The sequence below is a fragment of the Larimichthys crocea genome, chromosome XI (assembly GCF_000972845.2).
Source record: "Larimichthys crocea isolate SSNF chromosome XI, L_crocea_2.0, whole genome shotgun sequence".
NCBI classification, from domain to species: domain Eukaryota; kingdom Metazoa; phylum Chordata; class Actinopteri; family Sciaenidae; genus Larimichthys; species Larimichthys crocea.
Genome location: NC_040021.1, coordinates 21583246 through 21606240, shown reverse-complemented (window position 1 = coordinate 21606240; position 22995 = coordinate 21583246). Strand labels below are relative to the sequence as shown.

General features: G+C 44.0%; 1 protein-coding gene and 1 non-coding gene across 2 annotated transcripts; one reads left to right on the top strand and one right to left on the bottom strand.

The window, feature by feature from the left end:
* Positions 1 to 190: 190 nt before the first annotated feature.
* Positions 191 to 22318, top strand: vash2 (vasohibin 2). The gene is made up of 9 exons (XM_019259155.2): positions 191 to 942; positions 1665 to 2105; positions 7429 to 7517; positions 7624 to 7680; positions 8512 to 8586; positions 12662 to 12899; positions 12980 to 13123; positions 15508 to 15626; positions 17717 to 22318. Exons 2-9 carry the CDS (start codon positions 1785 to 1787, stop codon positions 17784 to 17786), a joined length of 1113 nt encoding a protein of 370 aa, XP_019114700.1. The 5' UTR covers positions 191 to 942; positions 1665 to 1784; the 3' UTR covers positions 17787 to 22318.
* Positions 9829 to 9901, bottom strand: trnat-ugu (transfer RNA threonine (anticodon UGU)). The gene has a single exon. It is a non-coding gene; the product is annotated as a tRNA-Thr (tRNA).
* Positions 22319 to 22995: the final 677 nt, after the last annotated feature.

The following is a 22995-nucleotide window of genomic DNA, read 5'->3' as shown; positions in this document are numbered from 1 at the left end:
GTAAAGTGTCTCAAAATGTGCAAAATGTGCAAAATCAACAGTTGCAACAAGGGGCACAAAAAAATATCACATTTGTTGCAGCACCTATTATCACTTGTTGACGCCTTCGTCTATCAAAACCAACCAATCAGAGAAGGCCGTCAGTTCCAAATATGGTAGCGCGTACCCTTTAGCCCGCCCCTCTTTGTTGGCTCGACCAATGAGAGGCCGCCAATGCTCGGTGGCTGCAGCGGACGGGAGGACCGCAGAGGCAGCTAGCGGGGACCGTTTTTATCCGTGATGGTTTCATCATGTGACGGGCTGAAGGAGCTCTCTCTACCGGCGTGGAGCCGCGTTTTCCGCGGAGATAGCTGACACCGAGAAGGAATGCGCAGAGGAGGAGGTCATTTTATCGGACTGGCAACGAAAGAGAGACGGCTAGTGTCAGCTAGGCTAGCGCAACAGAAGGACTTCCGGATGAGATTTTCAAAATAAAAGAGCCCAGATGAGACTACCAAGCGTTTTGGATGGAAGTTTTCGAAACATTATTTAATCTTACAAATGAGGACGATGAGCTGATGAGCATGCCGCAACGATTTCTGCTCTAAATATGTACATATGTCAAAAAAAAAACTGACAAACTTCGTGCTTTTACTTTGGCGTATTCAAATCCTAACGGTCGTTGGCAGCCGTTAGCTTGACAGCTACGAGCTGAAGTTACAAAGCCTCGAACCAAAACAAGACTTCACCTGCCGGAGCTGGACCACGACGCCCCGGGTCCGGATGGGACAGACCTCGTCCTCGTCTCGGTGTGTGTGTGTGTTTTTAAATGCCGTCTTAAAGCCCCTTTACCCCGGGGGACACGTCGAGTATCTGACACCGGAGCCTCGGCGGTGATACGGTACCGTTGGATTAATAACGGTCGGGATATTTGAACGAAGAACCGCCTGATACCGACATGTGGTGAGTTAGAAACAAATTCAAAGTTATGTCTTTAATTGTTTATATGAAGTCTCTGTAATATATATTTTTTTAACTCATTAATGTGTTTACAGCTAATTACCTCCATGTAGTGTTTCATTAAAACACATTAAAATGGCAAATATAACATGATGTAAAGTGTTACAGTTCAAATTTCACACTTGTAAACAACAGAAAATAGACACACAGAGAATAATATTAAGTCATAAGTCAATTTATTTCTATAGCACGTTTAAATACAACAAGACAAAACAAAATACATGAACTACTATCACTACACAAAGTAATTACAACCTGATAATAGAGAAAAACACATGTACATGTAAATCTGTGGGGGGTAGTCGGATGTTCTATAATTCATTTTCGACATTTAGGATTTAGATAGATAGATAGATAGATATACTTTATTTATCCCAAGCTGGGAAATTATAGTGCAGCAGCAGCATTACACAAAGTGACAAGTGACAACAAAAAATAAAAATATACTATAAAGCAAACTATACATTTTGCTGCTTTCTGTGACAGAGGTCCGTCTTGGTTGATTTGTTGTCTTGTTGTCAAGGCTTCATGCTCCAAAACAGGAAAGGCACAGACCTTCTTTAGGTGCACCACACCTTATTCAAACACTCCATGTTTTGTTGTTTGTCTACTTTGAGGACACAAAATGTGTCTGATTGTTGTTGTTTTTTATTTAATCCCGTCAGGTGAGCCTGTTAAGATCAACATGCACTGTCCAACGCTGACAAAGAAGAAGCTCTTGTAGCCGGAGGAGGATTGCTTGCCCCGAACTTTTCCTCCTCCTCCTCCTCCTCCTCCTGGCATCAATGACGGGACCCAACTCCCCAAGCCGGACCGGCACCTCCCCGGCCAAGCTGAGCAGGCACGGCCGGTCCAAGAGCACCAGCTCACATTGCCTCCTTCGCTGCAGCACCCAGGAGGACTCCTCCGCCTCTCCCCCTAACAACAGTTCAAGGTCCCCCGGGGAGGAAGAGGAGAAGGACGGAGGGGTTCTTTTCTACGTTAACAGGACCGGTTTCCCCATCGAGGGCACCACCTGGGAGAGGATGTGGTCCCATGTGGCCGCTGTGCATCCCGAGGGCCAGGAGATGGTGGACCGGATCCGAAATGCTGCATACCTTCCCAAGGTAAGCCGGCTGTGATGGGTTCAGCTCTCTGCGTTTGAAAAATGTCTTTATAAATCAAGTTTACCGGCTTTTAGCGTTTGTCGTCTTCAGTTCCAAACACTAAAACTCTAAAAGTATGTTGCGGTGTTGTCTGTTTGTTGTCTTTATCGCCCCTTTTAATTCCTGCTTAATGTCCCCGCCTCACTGCTTTTTGAAAATATTCACATTGTCTGTTTATATTTTAAGCAAAAAAACACATTCTCTACCATTCAAACAGACTCTGAGCACTCATTGAAGAGCATTCAGTGTGCACTCTTTTGTGAAGGACTTCCCTTTGGGGTTTTCTTTGGCTGCCGAACTATGAAGGAATTCAAACGTCTCTGCGCTTTTTAAGCGCTGGAAGCAGCCGAGCGCCTGTTGTAAGACATGATGGATGAGCGTGACAGCTGCTCAGGTTTCTTCCTGTAGGCTGCCTAAAGAACAGGACTGACTTTCATTGTGTTTATTCAGTATGTCGGCAGGTCTTTACTTTGAAGGTCGGTGCTGTGTTCTTCTCATGTTTGAGGTTTGTACTTGTACTGTATTTTTATCCAAACCCAAGTTAACCCAGTTAGTCCATTCTGGGCTACCCGGTTGCTAAATTCTGGCTCTTGATAGGGCCACCATAGTTTCACCTTTACACTAGGAAAGGAGACATAAGGTGAGAGGGGTTGTGATCAGTATGATGCCGTGAGATGCCACTAAGATGTGAAACAGAGAAAACAAGCTGCATCTCACAAGATTGCTACATCGTTTTCTTTCCTCTCTGTGTGTGTAGACGTCAGTGAACTTACGATTGTGATGCGAGTTAGTGCGTCGGTGTCTCAGTCAGACCGTGGAGAAGTGTGTGTGTGTGTTCACAGTTACATTGCTTAGGTGTTAATGTCAACCTGCGTTCACACTTCACGAATAAACACACACTCAGGTGTACACTCTTCTACTCACGCATCACATTACCGTGGCAACGAGTGTGCTAAATCGGGGGCGCCATACCTGTCGAATGATGTTAATTCTGCTTTTTGGATTTGTCACACTCCTCATGCACACACATGGCACATACACACACATCCATACTGTCCTGTGTAGGTTAGACAAATCACCGTAGGCGTGCCTACAAACAACCAGGAGCTGTACCCAAAGTCAGAAATCCTGAAAAAGCAAACACACAGAGGCCAGTGAAAGATAAAAAAATGTGCGACTGGTTCTTCAGGGTGAAACAAATGGCGTCCACACTCACATGATGCACATCATCTCCCTGCTGCCATGGAGGCCCCTCAGATTTTTCTCATAGTTTTTCTCGTCAGTGATTCAGATGAATGCTTGCTGTGTTCCAGGCTGTGGAGGAGCAGGAGGAGCAGGAGGAGGAGGAGGAGGAGGAGGCTGCTTGTTGTTTAGCTCTAGCACTAATTGGCCATGTGGTCATTAGTGACCCGGTTGGCTGACAGTACCCAAATCCCATACTGTTGTTCTGGACAGAAAGTCGGCATGAGGACAAAATCAACACATGTACACAAAAACTGCACACAGACACACAGAGACCTTATAAAGTTTGAACCAAGTGTAACTGGAAAGCTTTCAAGTAGGTAAACACAGTGTTTGTGTCACTGTAGTATAAAGGATATCAGACAGTTTTTCACATTAAAGCATCTAAAAACGCTGGTTGTATGTTCTGTATTTTGTTTACTTGTGAGCTTACATTGTCCAATAATATTCAAAACCAAAGAATTAATACTCAGGTTGTGTTTCCTTGCTTGCCTCTAGTTGCCACAGTGTCACAGAGTGAGGAAAGTAAGAGAACATGGCTAAATGCAACGTGAATAAAACCGTTTTTTACGCATCAGATAGATTTTCATCAGCGAAGATGTTTAACAGCAAAGACAACAACTCCCATGATCCCACACTACTTCACAAAATCACCAAACTACAACTTTAGTTCTTTTGATGTGAGCAGAAAATGACATGGTGCATGTTTCAGATAAACGAGATCACTAACGAAATGGAATCATGTTTGATATATCCTTTATGTCAAACTAAAAAGTTTCAAACAGCCTTGTAGTAAGTTCCATTTGACCAGCGTGTGTGTAAGGCCGGTGTTGGGACACTGCTGTAGACAATATGGGCGTTGTATACACGCATTTGAGGTGTCTGTTGCAGTATTGTTGTGTTGCTGATATGCAACCTGACTCTAGAGGTGTGTGTGTGTGTGTGTGGTATGAAAGCAGGTGGTTACTACAGATACCGACGCTGATACACTGACCCACAAGAGTGTAAGTCTAACTGACATTTGTAGAGTTGGCACCAATAAACGAGTAGTCGCAGTGGTGAGAAGAAATGTGATCAGAAAGGAACAGGTAGATCCTGTTGATCACTTTCAAAATGCACCATGTGGTGAGCTCAGGTAGAGTCCATGCTGCCGCTCCATGCGCCCTCATTAACACAATTGAAGTCTTGGCACAGGGACCAAATCCCTCTAATACAATCTGCGGAGTGGATAATCTCTGGATACCAACTGGACTACCAAAAGGTCTTTGGTTAAAAAAAACTGGCTAGAACTCGTCTGAGCAAAGATGTGATCATTTCATTTCTATGACTCATTGTTCAGGAGTGAAATGTTTCTGTCCGAGCTGTGACAATAGGATTTTCTTTAAACTCGACGTTTAGCGTTTCCAAAAGGATAACCAGCTCAGCCCCGTACAGTAACAGAACAATTGAGCTTCTGTCTGCAGAAGCTCGTGTTGTGTTGATTGGACGTTGATATGTGTGGATCCATGCCAACCTGGATTAGTCCAGACAGACTCTGTGCTTACTGTAGTCACAGCTTCAAGCTTCGAGTCCTGCTGTCAGCACTGATGTATGTAAGTCCTCAGGAAAAGGCTGTCATCACTTCAATGCAAACAAATGAAACTTCAGGACTTTGCTTAATTACTTGTTTCTCAGCTGTCTGTCCTCACACACACATAGAAAAAGGCATTCCTCGGGATGTCCCGCTCTAAAGATATCAACATGAAATAAGATCCGTCTCTCTCTTTCTCTCACTTTGTTGTTTTTGAATGCACACAGAGACGTGGAGATCCTCACACCTCGTACTTTAACACATCAGTGTTACCTGATGACACTGCAGGTGACGTCTCAGCTGTAAAAACGAATAGTAAATAATCTTTTATTTAAACGTCTGTGGTTTAATTTAAAGTTAAACTGTACGTGGACACACTTTGTTGCTCTGCTTTGCTTACTCCTGTTGACTCTTTCTTTTTCCTACAACCTCCTACTCCACCCGCTACTTCCTTCCAACAATTCAAAAGTCAGGAAGGTCATGACTGATATTATAAGACCTCTCTCTCTCTCTCTGCTTTATCTTTTTGTCTCTGGTTACACTCCCTCTGTTTTTTTTTTTTTATTGTCTGCTGCCAGGTGGGTCAGGTTGCCTGCCTGTTGGTGGTGGTGGTGGATGAGGAGGGAAAGTTGAAAAAAAACGAGTGACATAAGCGACACAGAGGGGAAAGGGAAGGAGAAGGAGGAAGAGATGATAACAGAAGAGCTGGGAGAAAACAGGAAGGGAGGCTGAGAGCTGCCTCGGCTTCCTGATGAACGTCGTCCTGTAAACTTGTTAAACTCCAGGACGGCTGAAACCGATGCCTGAAATCTTTTAGGCAATGTCACGTTTCATTAGGAGAGGTGCTGACTTTGCACCAGAGCTGCTCTCATTACGCTTCATAAAAAGTCAGATTTGTCATGCTGTGTTTTTCTCTTTTTTTTTTTTTTTTTTTAGGAGCTGCGGTTTGTGTCGTAAATATTTTCCAAACTGTGAATTCGAAACACAAGTGATTCATCACGCAGAATGTTCACTGAACGCTCATCCGGCTGTCGGTGATGACTCAATCTGTAGCTTTCAAAATGTATCGAAGTGTATTCTGGCGTTTCTCTGTGGCCGAGAAAAGAGCGGACGTGATGATAAACGTGAGGGTTTACCACTCATCTCACTCCTGACCCAGCAGAGAGCAGCTTTAGAGTGAGTGTGTGTGTGCCAGCTGATGCCTTAGCGAGGATTTCACTACATGGGAGATTATGCGCCTGTAAAACCTGACATTTACTGGTCTTGGCTGGCTGGCAGGCTGGTTTATGGACTGAATGACTGCAGACTGGCCTAACCTTGACGTGTGGCTAGTTGGCTGATTGTTTTACTCACTCGACTGAGATGTCGGTCTTTTGTCCGAGTTGAAGGCTGATCTGTATCGAATGAGTTGTTGAGTGGCTAAAGAACTGCTGCACTGGCTGAGTAACTTGTTAAATGTCTGATCTGTTTACTGTCCCATGAAAAGTTCTCACAGTGAGTTTTAAAGTCTTATAGATGCCATTAAAAACCTGCATGCTTGTGACTGGAATATAAGTTGTTCTTGTCGTCCTCTGTGAATATTTGGAGATCACGTGATCGCCAAGGAACAAAAACAAACAACAAAACAAAACAGGGCGAGCTCTGATGTTGTCTCCGTTCCCATTTCATGCAAAATAAACGTAATAAGCAGCGGAGCTGAAATCCTCAGAAAATGAGAGGGCTGCTGCTGTAGTTCACTGTTCCTGCACACACACACAGAGGAAGTGTCGGTTTGTGTCAGTCTGACTCACCCCGCTGGTGTGGTCATGTCCTTTTCATGAAGCCACATCTGTGACCTCTGTTTCCTCTCTGAGATGACTCTTGTTGAGGTGAGACAGCAGCGTAGTTTTTCATTTTCCACCACAAGCCGCTCCCTCCTCACAGCGTGGGTGTTTGCAGGTCTGGTGGTCTAAGGTGGTCCACATCAAACAACCCCGACGTTCTGGGTTAGAAACTGGGCTTTTGTTATGCGCCGCATCTCTTACCAGCACGACCACGACTGCCACTGGTGGTAGCAGAGGTGATGGTAGCAGAAATATTGTCATCTAAATGTTGTTCAGAGGCTTTTTAGACTCACTGAATTATACGTACTGGTCTCCAAACATGAGTCTAATCACTGAAACTTAAAATAAAGTGTTTAATTAAAGAGAGCTGAACTTCAAACTGGGTTTCTGTAGAACAACCAAGGCCACAAGTCTCACACCAGAAGCTGAGAAGTGACTTTATGATGAGTTGTATGATGGTTTATCCAGTGTAAATGTATTCTAGTGTCAGCAGCACGAGCTGTAATCAGCCACAGGACATGAAACATGAAAGCAGATTGAGGTGTGGCTGTGGTGGGTGGTGGTGTGTGGTGGTTTTGGAGCTCTGTATGCTACCACATGTCGATCTGCTGGAAATAACGTGTACAAATCTGTCTCTGTGTGTCTTCAGCATGCTGTTCCCTCAGTCCCGACCTTCAAACCGTCCATGTCGGTCCCAGACTGGCTGGTGGCCATCCAGAACTACATGAAGGCTCTGCAGTATCCTTTGAACTCTGCTGCGACAGCAGTTGTCAAATTGAGAGGTACACCTGTCAGGTGACACCACTCCGTCACTCAGTCCATTTCTTCTTAACGTTTCCATCAGATACAACCACACAGGAACCCAGTTCTTTGAGATCAAGAAGAGTCGTCCTCTGTGTGGGTAAGTGGACTGTGATTATAATAAGATCAACACAACAATCAGTTTATCAGGATCTCCATGTAAACACCTCTTTCTGATTCCCTTAACAGGATCCAGTTCATAATAACTTCACATCAACATGTCTCACACACCTCTAAATGTTTTCATAGCTTGATTTAGTTTGGCATTCCGAGGCGCTGGTGTCGCTTCAGTTTGTTTAAAGTTAAATGAAGTGTTAGAAATGGAACCAAATATAAATCAATGACAGCGACATGCTTATCTCACAAAGAGTAACGATAAATCATGTAACTTGTGTTGTTCAAACGCTTTAATAACTTTGTAATGTGACTATAATGTAAATGTGGACAGGTTCTGATCTTTAATATTTGTTCTGCATGCATACAGTACTCCACGGCGGCTGGATAGTTAGTTTGACTAAAGGTTAACATGCTGTCGTGGTGACCACCAGCCCTGACCTTTGAGATCCTCACAACATGACACAACACTGAAGCATTCACAGTGTCACCGTAACGTCTCTTCTCTGGACATATTGTAACACATGCATTAGTTTGATGATGTAACATCCAACTCTGCATCTCTGTTTGTTCTGGTCTTGGTGAACTGAAGAAATGTAAAAGAAAGAAAATAGATCTTCTTCTCTTGTTTAAAACCTCTTCACATTAAATTGAAAATAACAATCTACATCTCTCTTTTCCTTCCTCCTCTCTCTCTCCCCCTTTCCTTCCTGCCTCTCCTCCCTCCCGCTGCTCCTCTTTTCTGTTGCATGTCTTCTTCTCCTCTTTCTCCTCCTCCTTCTTCCTCTTCCTCTTTTTCATCTTCCTCCTCTTTTAGGTTGATGGAGACGGCGAGAGAGATGATCAGGGAGTCTTTGCCAATCAAATGTCTCGAGGCCGTCATCTTGGGAATGTATCCTTTCCTGCACACACACACGCACACACACACACACACACACACACACACACACACACAAGCCCTGGGCCAAAAGGTTATTTTGTTATCCGTGGGTGAAATCAATGAGACATGTTGCTCTTGCAGTTATGTCCTAATGCCCCACCACCACCACCACCGCCGCTGCCACCCTTTCTAGCTCTTACAGAACCGTGTTGCCTGGCAACAAGCCCTCTTCAAAGTTTAACCCCCCGCCACACACACACACACACAAGCTTAGTATCATCTTGCAGAGCTTAAAATTTAAAGCAGAAATCTGTAAATTTTTGCAACAGCTTCATTTCCTGGAAGCCTGCAGATCTGGTCACACACATGCAATTGTGCCTCATTAGTCTGAAGCTCTGCTTCAGCTACAAAGGAATATTTAACCAGGTTGCATTTTGTCGTTACGTCTTGACATGAAGCCACTGTAACCAAACATCTGTTGATGTACGTGATCTCTAGTCCTTGCTGTGTTTTCAGAGCTCTGTTACCGGTCTGTGGTTGTGTGGATAGAAATTTACTGAATGTTCACACATTAAAGGTTCAGAGGTTTGAATTTAGTGGCGTCTATTTACAGAATATGGCAGAAATGTAATAATATACATGACATTAGTCTACAATCACCTGGAAACAAGAAACTTGTTGAAAAAATACAAAGTATAGACTGATTTGATCAAATGAATCAATTAGTGCACTTATCAGTGTGTAGTCAGAAGCTGAGGTCTCGTTATTAGGTGCATTATTAACCCATTATCAACAGGATACAAGCTTGTGAAATATAATGACCCACACTGCAGGTTATGTGGTGTGAACGGTGAAAACGTGTCAACACACGAGGGATTTCTGTGTTTCTGTGAATGGATGGTCCAGTTTCACATGTGCTAGTTTCGCAGTGGCTTCTCTCCAGGACCGTCAGGGCGGCAGCTGACAGCGACTTAAACGGAGACTGGCTTTTAGCTCGCAGATGAAAGGGGGAAGAGGAAAAAGAGAGAGAGTGCCACGAGCTCAGCTGAAACTTCAGGGGCGAGTGAAGGAACGAGGACACATGAGCCAGAGGGAGTGAAGAGTCGACAGTCCATCAGTGTTGGTGCTTTTCTGCTGCTCCGTGCCCTTTAAACGAACTCACACTCTCACATTCATATTGGCAAAGGACAGTGTATGTTCGAGCAGTGTCACCTTTCAGCGGGTCCTGAGGTCAGCCACACTGGAAAAGGAATCAGGCCCCAGCGAGAATTGAACTCACGACCCCTGGTTTACAAGACCAGTGCTCTAACCACTGAGCTATGAGGCCTCACCTGGTGTGGAAGCTGGATGACCATCTATTTATATGTTAATGACATACAGGAGGCTACGCCCTGTGTGCATACCTCGTATTGTTAGGATAGTGATACTGACCTAACCAGTTGACTCTTGGATGACGTCATGTCTGCTCCTGCCCTGTGAGCTGCAGTCAGTTTATAATGGCCAGTAAGATTTAATCAAATAATAACCACTGTAAAAGAGTTAACACCTTTGTTGTCTTTTGAGAGCTGGAGGAATTTGATCACGATGGAAGTCAGCAATCCAAAATCTATCTTCTCCTACCTACCTACAATATATCTGAAATCAAGTGTTCTGTTGACACAGTGTTGGGAGAAGACAAGAGTAGATATAAGACAGAAAAGCAGCGAGGAAAGAGGGATGAATAGCGACTGTTGTTGTGGCTTGTGGCAGTTGGAGCCGTCTGTCCTCCCCGTCTTTGTGTCTGACTTCAGTCCGTCCTCTGCCGTTGGTCCCCATCCTTCCCTGTTAACAGTGATCTGATTTCTCCCCAGGACATTCAGGGTTTACCTTGGGTCACACCAGCTCTTTGTGTGGGTTTGTGTGTTCGACTCCGTGTCTCATTGTATTAACCATCACCGACCAGTGTTTCGCAGAATAAGGCCAGAGTACAAAGCCGCCTCGAGTTGAATAAAAATCAGAGTGCACACTTATTCAGGAAGAACTTTTCAAAAGTCAACAAAGGCCACAGAGTAAGCAAGGTCTTTTAAAAGATGTATGAGAGGAGATTACTCCACTCATACATGATCTCATCACCTTATTTGATCTCATTCAGTGTTAGTGAGGTCGCTCACTGATATTGGAGCGATGCGGTCTGTTTTGTTCCAGTTCATCCCAAAGGTGTTGGAGGAGGTTGAGTCAGTTTTCCAAAAGTGGAAAAAAACATGTATTCATGGACCTGGCATCGTCGGCTTTGAAAAACAGGAAAGGGCCTTTTCCGCATTCAGTTGGAAGCTCTCTGTTTATTGTCTAAAATATCATTGTGTGCTGCAGCATTAAGATCTCCCTCAATGTGAATCAAAAGGCCGAGCGCAAAGCGACGCTCAAGAAATCCGAGCCCGGAGTTTGCTTATGACGAAGATCGGTAAAGCCCAGGACTCTCCCTGTACATGAAGAGGATTATATGCCGTTTGCAGTATTTTAGCGAGGGAGACGACGTAGAGAGAAACTCAAAGAAGAGAGGGGGAGGGGGAGGAAGAGAGAGTGAATTTAAAAATCCATCTGCTCCGTACTCACAGATGATGATTCTCACTTACCTCCGCCTCTCAAAAATAGAACAGTGAAATATAATATTTGAAGGTTTTGGTGCAGTCTGCCGTCAGGACGCGAGGCAGACTTCAGCTCTCATTTTGTTTGGAAGAGGATGGATGGATGGATGGATGGATGGATAAGGCTGAGTCTTGGATTAGTAATGTAACTTTGGAGCGAGAGGTGATGTGTTGTACTCATCGACTGCGCTACAACCGATAACTCTCGTAGTGGTTTCTATGGCAACTGAGAGGGAGAGAGAAAGAGCTACTGTTAGCAGCATCACAGGAAGTGTGTTTGTGTAATGAACCATTAATTAGAGTGTGTGTGTGTGTGTGTGTGTGTGTGTGCAGACTTAGTGTACAGTCTTTCTGTTTCCATTAGTATCTATTATTATCTGTTACTGTGGTGAAGAGTAACAAACACACACACACACACACACACACACACACTCAGAGCTCTTTGGAGTCAGCTGCAGCTGGAGAAGATCAACCTCATGTTCCTCTCAAACATAAAGCATCAGGACATGTTGTTTATCATGATTTATAGCAGTTAGGTGTATCACCCTGAGTGTGTGTGTGTGTTTTTATCCTTTCACAGTGTAACTCATTTCTTCTCAGCAGTCACATGAAGGTGCACGCTTCCTTTTACTTCATCAGTAGATGATCATTCAGTGTCTGTGACTGTGGAGGTTCATTCATTCAGGTCTGCAGCTTTAACACTGCAGCGTTCCCTACAGCATGTGTGTGTGTGTGTGTGATCAGTGGTCTAGTTGTGTTTATGGCTCCTTGTGAATATTTAATGAAAACACAGCAGTGTTGTGGCTTCCAGGCTGCTGAGGTGACGGGCAGGCACGCCGGCCAATCACAGGCCTCTGTGGACCGAGCAGAGCAGATGGTGGGCTGCTGGCCGACAGAGATACTGTCCAGATCAGATCTGTGTGTGTGTGTTATCACAGACGGCTACAGTTGGATCTCTGACTAAATATAGACTGCACCCAGTTTTTTATTTGGACTCTGAAATCACAGAAAATGTTGTGATCTTGTTTCTCCGCCACAGACGGCTGAAGAACTTTGTGTTTGCAGCCTGTTGAGCTGAGCCGAGTGTTTCCACAGGAGTCCTGTGTTTTGTTATGCTCCGTCTTTAGTCAACCAAACATCTTTTTGTCTCTCTGAATCTGAAAAATCCAGAATGTTTTAGAGTTTGGTCAAAGTTAAAAGATGAAACCTTCCATTTATCTTTCTGTCTTTGTTTTTCTTGTTAAATAAGAGGAAAACAACAATGAATCAAACTTTGTCAGAGTCTTTGTTTACCCTGTGGCCTTCTGAGAGTCAGACTCAGTCACATGACTCGAGCAAATTCAAACAAATACAAATTTGTACTCCAATGTTCTTCCCTTTAGTCAAATGTGCATTCAAAGTTAGTTCATTGAATAAGTCCAGTCTACAAACCAACCCTTCCTTAACGCCTATGTGTCGCCCAGCTACCTTACCAACGGGCTGACGTCTCTCGAGCGTTTCCCCATCAGCTTTAAGACCCAGTTTTCGGGCCACTGCTTCCACCATGTTGTGCTGGGCGTCTACTGCAACGGCCGCTACGGCTCGCTGGGCATGAGCCGCCGCCAGGACCTGATGGACAAACCGCTGACCCACCGCACACTGGGAGAGCTGGTGGCTGAGTTCGAGAGCTCCTACAAGAGATACCAGCACACTCTGAAGAAGGTAAGAGAAAGGGATGAACAAGGGGGGGAGCACCTGTTTTAGTAGAACCAGCGTTTGATTTAATCGCCTGTTTCTCCCAGGTGAAGATCGGCCTGTATGTGCCTCATGACCCCCACGTCTTCCAGCCAATCGAGTGGAAGCATTTGGTGCTGAACGCTGCCCGACTGGGAGCTCAGGAGATGAGGAAGGAGCTGGAGAAGCACGGCCGAGACATGAGGATGAAGGTGTGTACTGTGTGCTCAGGACAAAAACACGTCCGTCAGTGAATTAAAAACTAAATTCCTCTGATGAAAAGCAGTTTCCCTTTTACGAGCTTCTGAGTCATTTCACAAGTTTTTGTGGAGTAAGTCTGAAGCAGGAGAAAACACAGACTGCACATAAACCACTAAATAAATCAGCCGGGCTGGTAACAACTGAACAGTGGAGTGGAAATATGCGGTTTGGGATGAACGGGCCGGTTTCCAGCAGCGGGACAGAAGTAAAACAGTTGTTAGCGGCGCCGCTAATGGAGTGTTTATGTGCCAAAACACAGACTTGTTATTTCATAGCTGCAACAGACCAGAATCTCAGGCTGCAACCACAAAACCACGTTCACGTAAAACAAACAGCTGCTATCGATGGTCACGTTTTACATGTGATGCCCGTTTGTCAGAAAGTACTCTGCAGATTTTTCTGATTGAATTCATTCAGCAGAGATGAGTTGATACAGTAACAGAAGAGTCTCTTCATATCTGACTTTTTCACATAGTGTTCTGTGTGGTTATAAGTCTGGATTCATGTGGAATCTCAGACGGACTTTGTTGAAGTTTAAACAGCAGGTTTAACACCTTCGTTTTTCCAGTGAGATCAGAGATGGATGGAGTTTCCTTTGGGATGAACAGCGACTATAAACTGTCGGGAATGATTTAGGGCATGATGAGGAAGGAAGGAATGTGTGTGTGTGTGTCTGTGTGTGTGTGTGTGAGAGAGTTTAAGGTTGTTTTTTTTCTATGGGTTTATTTTTGTTGCATATTTCTACAGCACATACAGTTCCTTGAAGGCGATATGTGTGTGCGTGCGTGTGTGCGTGCAGTGTTACGATATATAGACTGTACTTTGTCAGCAGGATACGGTAATGTAGGTCAGCGAGTTTGCAGCTGTCACACACTCACATGAAAACACAGACACACACACGCAGACTGTGTAGTTGTTTGTCAGACTCCGGAGAATGTTTATTATAGACTGTGTGTGTGTGTGTGTGTGTGTGTGTGTGTGTGTGTGTTCATGTACTTCTATCTTTATAAGGACCCCGTTGAGTTTCAGACCTTGTTGTTCATGTTGTTTGTTCCTCAGAGAGCTGTTTATCAGTTAACATTAGGGTTATGTCATGTTGTTGTTATGAGACTGGCATTATTACTTATTAACTTATCATTATTATTATTACTTATTTAGTTACATTAAGAATGTATGGTTGTAGTTACTGACAGTCCTCACAGACAGACACAAATGTTTGACTTTTTTTCAGTAACGAAGACCAGATATAAAATCCCACAGTTGAAAAAATAGAAATATTGAAGTCTTATTAAATCATAAAACTAAAAAAGTGGAATGTGAGACACACACACACACACACACACACACACACACACACACACACACACACACACACACACACACACACACCCCCATATATCTCTCAGAACCACATGATGAACGTGACCAGCTGTGGAATACGAGACACTTCCTGTCTTTTTTCTTTTTTCGCTGAAAACTTGCCATCACTGTTCATCCTGCACTTTTCTTTCTTCTCCCACCGAGTCTTTAATGACAGCTTCAGATTGCTGTTCAACACACACACACACACACACACACACACACACACACACACACACACACACACACACACACACACACACACACACACACACACACACACTTAAAATGGTTGATTTGTAGCTTTAATCTTATGCACGTGGTTTTCGTGTGTCTCAGCAGTTTTTAAAGTTTGAGGGAGAATAAAATAAATAAATCAAATGTCACCACATGCATGTGCACAGTCTGCGGCTCCTTTCATCACGGCTTCACTTTCTGCCTGCAGTGGAACAGCAGCAGCAGCAGAGGTTGTTTTTGGCGTCATGCTCATCATCGTAATCTGTACACTGAAACGCCTGAAGCAGTGCAGCAGCACTCTGTGATAGTGTTACTAGAAAATCAGCGTGTGTGTTGTGCTTAAACATTTTCCCTGGAGGACTGATTGCATGAATTTTAGTGGCAGTTTGCTGACTGTGACATCACCCATGTGGAGCTGAGACCATCAATGAAAGAAGAAAAAGCGATCACAAATCATCGCTTTAAACGCTTTTAATCAGGACAACATGTTGGAGCATTCGTTCTCTTTTTATCTCCGGTCTCTCTCCTAAAATATCCGGCTCTTCAGTAGCTGCATGTTCCACCTCCTTCAGCAGCTACTCTGTAATTTAGTGCTGAGCACTGAGTTTATCAGAAAACAGCTGCCTGCTGCTGGAGATGAGCTCAGTGACATCTGTGAGACTGAAACCTGCTTTCAAACCAAAACAAAGATTATTTCTTCTCTGTATTGATTAATGCTTTATTATTGATCCTTCGTTAGATCCTGAAGTCGTCCAGCGCCCAGTCACCAATCAAGGAGCGGAGCCGGGGGAAATCCTTATCACCACGGCGACGACAGAGCAGCCCCCAGCGACGCTTCACACACCGCAGAGACAAATCGTGAGTGATTTAATGTGTGTGTGTGTGTGTGTGTGTGTGTGTGTGTGTGTTTTCACAGTTTCAGCAGCTTACAAGAGTTTTGGACAGAATGTTTCAAAACTTAGCAGGAAGTTTTTGAATCTCAGTGGTAGATACAGCGTACACTCAGAGAGAGTGTGTGTGTGTGTGTGTGTGTGTGTGAGTGTGTTCCTTCCTCCTCTCTTCATGGCTCTTCTCTTGAGGTCAAGGAGAGTTTAGACTTGAAGTGGTGTGTGTGTGTGTGTGTGTGTGTTTCTTCGCTGACAGCTCAGCATTAACACCAGGCTGATGAGTCCTTGTTCTGTTCAGCTGACACTAGGCGTTATTGTCAGTGTGTGTGTGTGTGTGTGTGTGTGTGTGTGTGTGTGTGTGTGGCCTCTCTCATTCTGACTGAGACGCAGGACGTACAGTAAGTCCTCTGATGCTGCGAGTAAAACTCTAATCCAAGTCTAGAAGAGGCCGAACACATCCTGAAGACTAATTCATTCACACACTCCTGTAGTTATGAAGGAGAGCTGCTGGGTTTCACACACAGAGATCTGAGTTTGAAGCCGTGAAACGAGTCAGTTAAGTAATGTGTGACTGTGTAGTTAATATAATATTTGTTGTAAAAGTACAGTCTGCTGAGAAAGTGTGTGAAAACTCTGGGTTGAAATTCTTTCAGGGTTAGCAGCTCTTAAAAACAGAGTGACTCACCATTCCATGACACACACACACACACACACACACACACACACACACACACACACACACACACACACACACACACACACACACACGCAGGATGCATTAGTGTGTGCTGTCAGCTGTGTGGCGGCATGTAACACAATCTGACTCGGACAGCAGCTGCAGCCTGGTCATACTGCAGAGACACACACACACACACACACACACACACACACACACACACAACCACAATTAGTGACATTCCCGGTGTTGCCATCTGACGTGGCTGCGATGACCTTTCTCATGCAGACGCTCCTGCAGGCTGAGCCGTCTCATCATTCAGACACGTCTGCTCAAAAAAACAAAACGGATTTTCCGTTTAATCCCTTCGAGTCGCCTCAAATCAAATTATCTCCTCTATCAAATTATGTCGAACTGAGCCGGTTATTATTAGAGACAACAAATCAAAAAAAAACCAACAGACACAATGCAGAGATCATCCGAGCTTTGACTCGTTTCAGTTCATACGTAACGTGAAAATGTTTTCTTCTTTTCTCATGATTCAACAAGTTTAAGTTTCAGAGAGAGCTCACTGTAATCTGAATGTCTCTGGACTACTGGTCGGATTTTTGAAGACCTCACACTCATTGTTCGATCCCCGGCTCTCTTGCTCCCTGTAAGTGATAAAATAATAAAATAAATAATAATAATAAAAGCGTCAGCACATAAATCTACATGAAAATAGTCTTCAGCTGCGTCTTTATTATATTTATAGGCAGTGCAGATTCAGTCAAATGTTTTGGTGCTTTAGTGAAAGAAAAAGAAAAAAGTGAAATGAAGTTCAGAAAGTCATGAACGAGTTCTCTGCATTCAGTCACCACGCCCCCTGGTGTTCAGTGAGTACTGACCCAACCAGCTTCTCTCTGTCGTCATGACTTCTGTTGAAGTGCCGCTGAGCCAAACAAACTGACCACACACTGATTTCCACTCCTCACACAGAGCTGCAGACAAGAAGTCAGAGAAACGACTTGTGGCTGTGAGAAAGTTTTCTCATTGTTCCCTTCGGGGGTTCATCGTTTGTTTTAATCTTCATAAAAGTTAATCGCCTCATCGACGGCAGAAATGATCCGCACACAGCAGAACGGCTCGAATGTGGCACTTAGAAAGCTATTACTGTTATCAACAGAGCACTTCCACACTTAACAACGTGTTACCACTTCAGACAGACAACACCACGAGAGACGGCGTAATGATCTGCTGCTGCTTTAAACAGCTGAGACCACTTCAACAGCACGAGGGAGGAGCACACAAACAAACAGCACAAGTGTGTTCAAACCACGTTCTGCTCTGTCTGTCTGTCTCTGTCTGTCTCTGTCTGTCTCTGTCTCTCTCTCTCTGTCTCTCAGGCCGGCCTCGGTGGAGAGAAAACCTCCGGAGCTCAGCACTCTCAACGACGGCTACCAGATCCGCATCTGATCCACTACGCCCCCTCCCGAGCATCCCAAATCCATCCAGGAGTCTGTACCTGACAGCAGAGTAGAGGACGAACACACGAACATGTGCTACAAGAGCTTTTCTGAGCTTTAACCGGAAGAAGTTCTAAGAAGACAAAAAGTGATTTTAGTTCTTTCACACAGACACATTTCATTTCAAACGTTTCAATCAACAGAGTCGTCGTGTCCAGACAAGAGTATTTCTGAGACCACGTGTCACTGAGAGGGTTAAAGGTAGAAATTATTCTGACGTGACTAAAAACAGATTCATCTATCAGCTATATATCTACAGCACAATTTCACCAGAGAGAATTCAGGCAGCTAACATCTTTTGTGAGCGATGAGTGGAGACGACGAACGCTGGTGTTCGTGGAGGCTGCAGAGATTCACAGGTTCAACTTCATCGCTTAGAAAAAGAAGATCAATGAAGGAAAGTTTCCCCGGAACCAAGAGCCGTTCAAATATGACGACTAAGTGTTTCCACATGTGTAGGTTATTGATCGGAGTGGACGAGGATGTTCAAAGACGCCGAGTCGATAGAGAGGAAACAGAAGGATGAGAGAGGAGTGAGGAGACGGGGAGTGAGGTAGAGAGGACTCACTGCAGAGGATCATTAGAGCACTGCGGCAAACCTCCCGTACCCGTCTCCTCCTCTGCTGACACATGAAGACATGAAGACACAGCCATCGTAATATGTGACGCTCAGTATGAAGACAGAAACCTGCACGTCATTATTTATTTCTTTTATTTATTGGGTTTAACTGTGATTACTCTGCAGTCGAGACGAGAAGCAGCAAAAATCTGAAGGTCAACGCGATTTTTTATGTTTTTTTAATGCGAGTTATGCAAAATTTTCCTTTTTTCTTCCATAATTCTGGACACGTTCACCTCTTCAGACCTCTAAGATGTAGAACTCATGTCCACTCACAGCCTGTGATGAAGAGCCTCAAACAAATCTGAAGTGAAAGTGTCGAGTATTAAACAAGAAAAAAGAGCAAATATCAGAAAAACAAGACAAAATGTGAATGATACAGCATCAATCACAACAGCTCCATTAATTACAGACAAATTGGATACAGCTGCCGAATGAGAGCGTTCAGGTTTAAACTCTGATCTCACAAAATGCATTTAAAAAAAAAAAAGGAGATCCTGAATTTTCCTTCAAAATTTCCAAGTTTCCAAAACAAGTTAAGCAGAAGGCGAGCGGCGTTTTCTGTGATCTGTAGCCGACCCGAGCGCTCACAGCTGGAAAATCAAAATGATTCAGCTGGTCCAAGTTCAGTTTGTCCGCTCAGACAAACGAGGAGTGACGGCGGAGGCTGAGTGAACGCTCCGTAACAAAAACTGATTTATGTGGCCGAGGGATGCAAACACTCCTGTGAGGGCTCTGAGACCACTGCTCACAAAAATACTGTAATGTGATTGAGATGCAGCGTTAAATCTCCATGATGAGTTGCCTTTTGTAACCCCGAAGGTGCAAGTCTGCTTAAAAAAAAAAATCGTTTGCCGGAGAAAAGCAAGAGTCCAAAAACTCTGAAAGTTCTCCGAGCAGCTTCGGTACCAAGTGACCTACGAGAGTCCTTTCAGTACTGTACGCACCGTTTCACGCATGTGTGCGTGACGTGTTGTAAGGATCGTCCAAAAAAAAGTTTGATTTGATTGTTTGTTTTTTTGGACTTTCCCGTCGAGGCCTTCGATGAATCTCAAGCTTGAAATCTCACATCTCACGTGTACGGAATATCACACATCAAACAACATTCAGTTCTTATCACACGAACGCTGAAATCCAACCAGACGTTCAACACAGTAAATATGTATATACATCTAAATACATCTATGTTCCTTCATGTTTGTTACCGCTCAGCTTCAAGCCTTCAGATTCAAACTGTACGAGTCAGTTTAAGTACAACCACAGCCCGACCAGCTCCGCCGAGGACGGGCCTAAGCCTTCTTTAAAAAAATGACAACTGACTTCTGTAGCTTTCATCTGAACTTGAAGAAAAATGGTTTTTCCCAAAGTCAAACACAAAGATCGTCTTTGTTCAAATGAAGCTGCACCAGGCAGGATTTGGCGACCAAACTTCTCCAAGTGAAAGACTCGCGTCCAGACTTCTTCTAGGAGCTGCAAACTAAAGACAGTGTCCTGTATAAAGGCACTGGATGAACTTTTTGGCCACTAGTAGCTCTGTGGGGAATGTTTGTTCGTACCTCCTGCACATGTACCTTCCACTGTTCCACTAATGTGCCAAGAAATGCAGCAGTGCCGCAACAAAGACTGCCAGAAAACAAACGTCTTAAAATTCCCCGTCAGGACACAAATGTTTGGGTGGAGGGAGACGACTTTAGACTTTAGTCTCTAATTAACGGCAGCCTGTTCTCTGCCTGGTGCAGCTTTATTTCCAATGGATGATTTTGTCACCTGTAGTTTTTGGGAAAAAACACACGAACGCCTCATTTCACTTCTTTTGTTCTGCTCACATCAAACCGATTGTTTCTGAATATTTCCATCGGATTGTTTCACGTCTTTTCTTTGAATGTTTCACGGTGTCTTTCTGCTGCCAACTGAAAACTCCTGAACATTTCGTCCTGGCTTCTTGTTGCACAACAAACTATGCACACGCCGAATTAGAGGATGGGACAAAACTAAAATCCTGGTCTTCCACAGTTCAGACGATGGAGGAGGACGGTGTTTGTGGCTCCATCTACACAAGAACAAATCACTTTTGAACCCACCTTCACGGACAGACGGACGTCTCGGTCATTTTGTATAATTCTACGCCTGAACAGGAAAACACAGTGTGCAGATCTAGCCTGAGACATTACCGCTGATTCAAGGTGCTGTGAGAGAAAAAATACTTTTACATATTTCTGATGTTTGGCCAGCAGTGGACCATAGCACAGCCCGAGACGGAGACATCTCCAACCAACCAGCTCAACGTGTTCAAACGTTCCACAGGCTCAGACAGAAGAAGCACAACGCCGAGTTTTCAAATCCTAGTTCACACCGGGGTTATTTTCTGACTGAACTAGACAAACGGAGGTTCAGCAAAGTCTAAACTAAAGCTCGACTTTGGGTTTAAAGATGAACGTCAGACCTGCCGCTCAGCACGGACTGAAGCTGTGACCACAACAAACTCGATGTAGCACCTGAAAGCTGGTTTTCACGTCCGTCTGTGATCGTGCTCGACAATTTGAACTTTCTGAATGTTTTTTTTATTTATAAGTTTGCGGTTTTAAATCTGTTTGATCATTTGGGTTTGATTTGTTGATTGTACTGAGAAGTATTTGTAGTTGTAGCGGGCGTTCTTTTTTCGATGCCTTTGAGTTGTCTCCAAAGTTTCTCAACTGCATCTTTGGTCCTAAACTCACTGTACTGTAAAGTTTGCTGTAAAGTTTACTGTAAAGCTTACTGTAAAGTTTGCTGTAAAGTTTACTGTAAAGCTTACTGTAAAGTTTACTGTAAAGCTTACTGTAAAGTTTACTGTAAAGCTTACTGTAAAGTTTGCTGTAAAGCTTACTGTAAAGTTTACTGTAAAGTTTACTGTAAACCAGACGTCAACAACATGCAGGACACAAAGTAGACGACATGAAGATCTTCAGGTCTCTGCTTTGGCTGCAGCGATGTCCACGGTTCATTTCTGTCTCCTGTAAACACTTCACACTGACTTAAGAAGGATGCTAATCACTTAAACGAAGACAGTTCAATTAAAAAAAAAAAAAAAATGCTTTAAATTTTGTCTTCGTGCACTGCGACTGCTGAACCAAACTCAGAGCTACATATCTGGATGTTTGAATTAAAGATATGAAATATGAAGCTTCCAGTGCCTCCGCAGAGTTCAGTCAGACGAGAGTATCTTTATTTCATCTCTGTGTCTTTGTCCATCAGTTGAACATTGTTTAACAGGTTTCTGTTGAAGGTTGTCACGACGACGCTCACCTTCCCGTTTTCCTGTGTTTGTTTCGCCGCCTGTTTCTGGTTGTTACGAACGTTTCAAAGCAGACAGATCTGCTCCGTGCTGTGAAGAACAAAGGGACTGTCGGACTTTCTATCAAACTCTCGAGTCCGAGGTGGCAGAAGACGAGCAAAAATACAGTGTGTGTTTGTGTGTGTGTGTGTTTGTGGGAATCAACCCCACAAACCGCTGTAACAGTATTCAAAGCAGCGTCTTCGCTGATCAAACAGCTCGTTGGACGGACAGGAGCCAACGAGCTGGACTGAGGAGCGAGAGATATCAAAATTATAACGTGGAAACACCGCAGAGCTGGCCTACACACACACACACACACACACTTATTATTTCTAAAGAGTGCTGTTGAGTCTGCCCAGGTTCCCTGTGTGAGGATGTGGCGTGGTTTTGTATTCCTGTGCAGATGCATAGTAGGAGAAAATGTGACCCCAGTCAATATTATTATTGTAACTTTCCTACTGTTACAGTATCAGTGGTCGACAGCAGCTGTTTTATATCAACAACTGTAGCAGCATGTGTTCTTTTAATAAATGATTTATGTTTTTAACTGCGTGTTTTTGTGCTTCACAACATTTATCTGAAGCCACTTGTTAAAAAAGCAACATTACATACAAATCAGCATTTCTTTGCAATTTAACCCTCTTCCATCTTTTTGCATTGCCTGCTTGTCCAGCTCCTGTTCTGGCACAACACACTCCCTGTCAACAAGCCCCCGTGCCCTGAAAACCTCCTCCTTCTTCTTCCTGGTGGTCCAAAACACCTGTGGTACAAACACTAACACTCCTCCCGAGCTACAGTTCTCCATAAAATCTGATCCAGTTGTTGTTGTGTAGCTCCAACATCTGAACTGTTACATCAACACCGATTGAACGTAGCGGATGTTTGACAGATTAGCTCGATTCGTTTGTTTGTCGGCTGCTGAAGGAGCCGACTGAGTGATTCATATTCACGTCACATCAAACACGACATAAAGCCTTGTGGTGTGAAATCTCTGCACTGTCGGCGGTAAACAACTCGGGATCAACGTGTCGAAACTTCGAGAAGAGAAACACGAGGAACGACAGCACGACCACAGCCTGATGAAGTAATCTGCTTATGCTCGGCTGCAGTGTGTGTGTGTGTGTGTGTGTGTGTGTGTTTTAGACAAGCACATGGAGGCAGCAGATTTATAGAAATAATCCTTCATTTCTCATTTATTCAGCAGCTTAGGGATTGGAAGCTCGT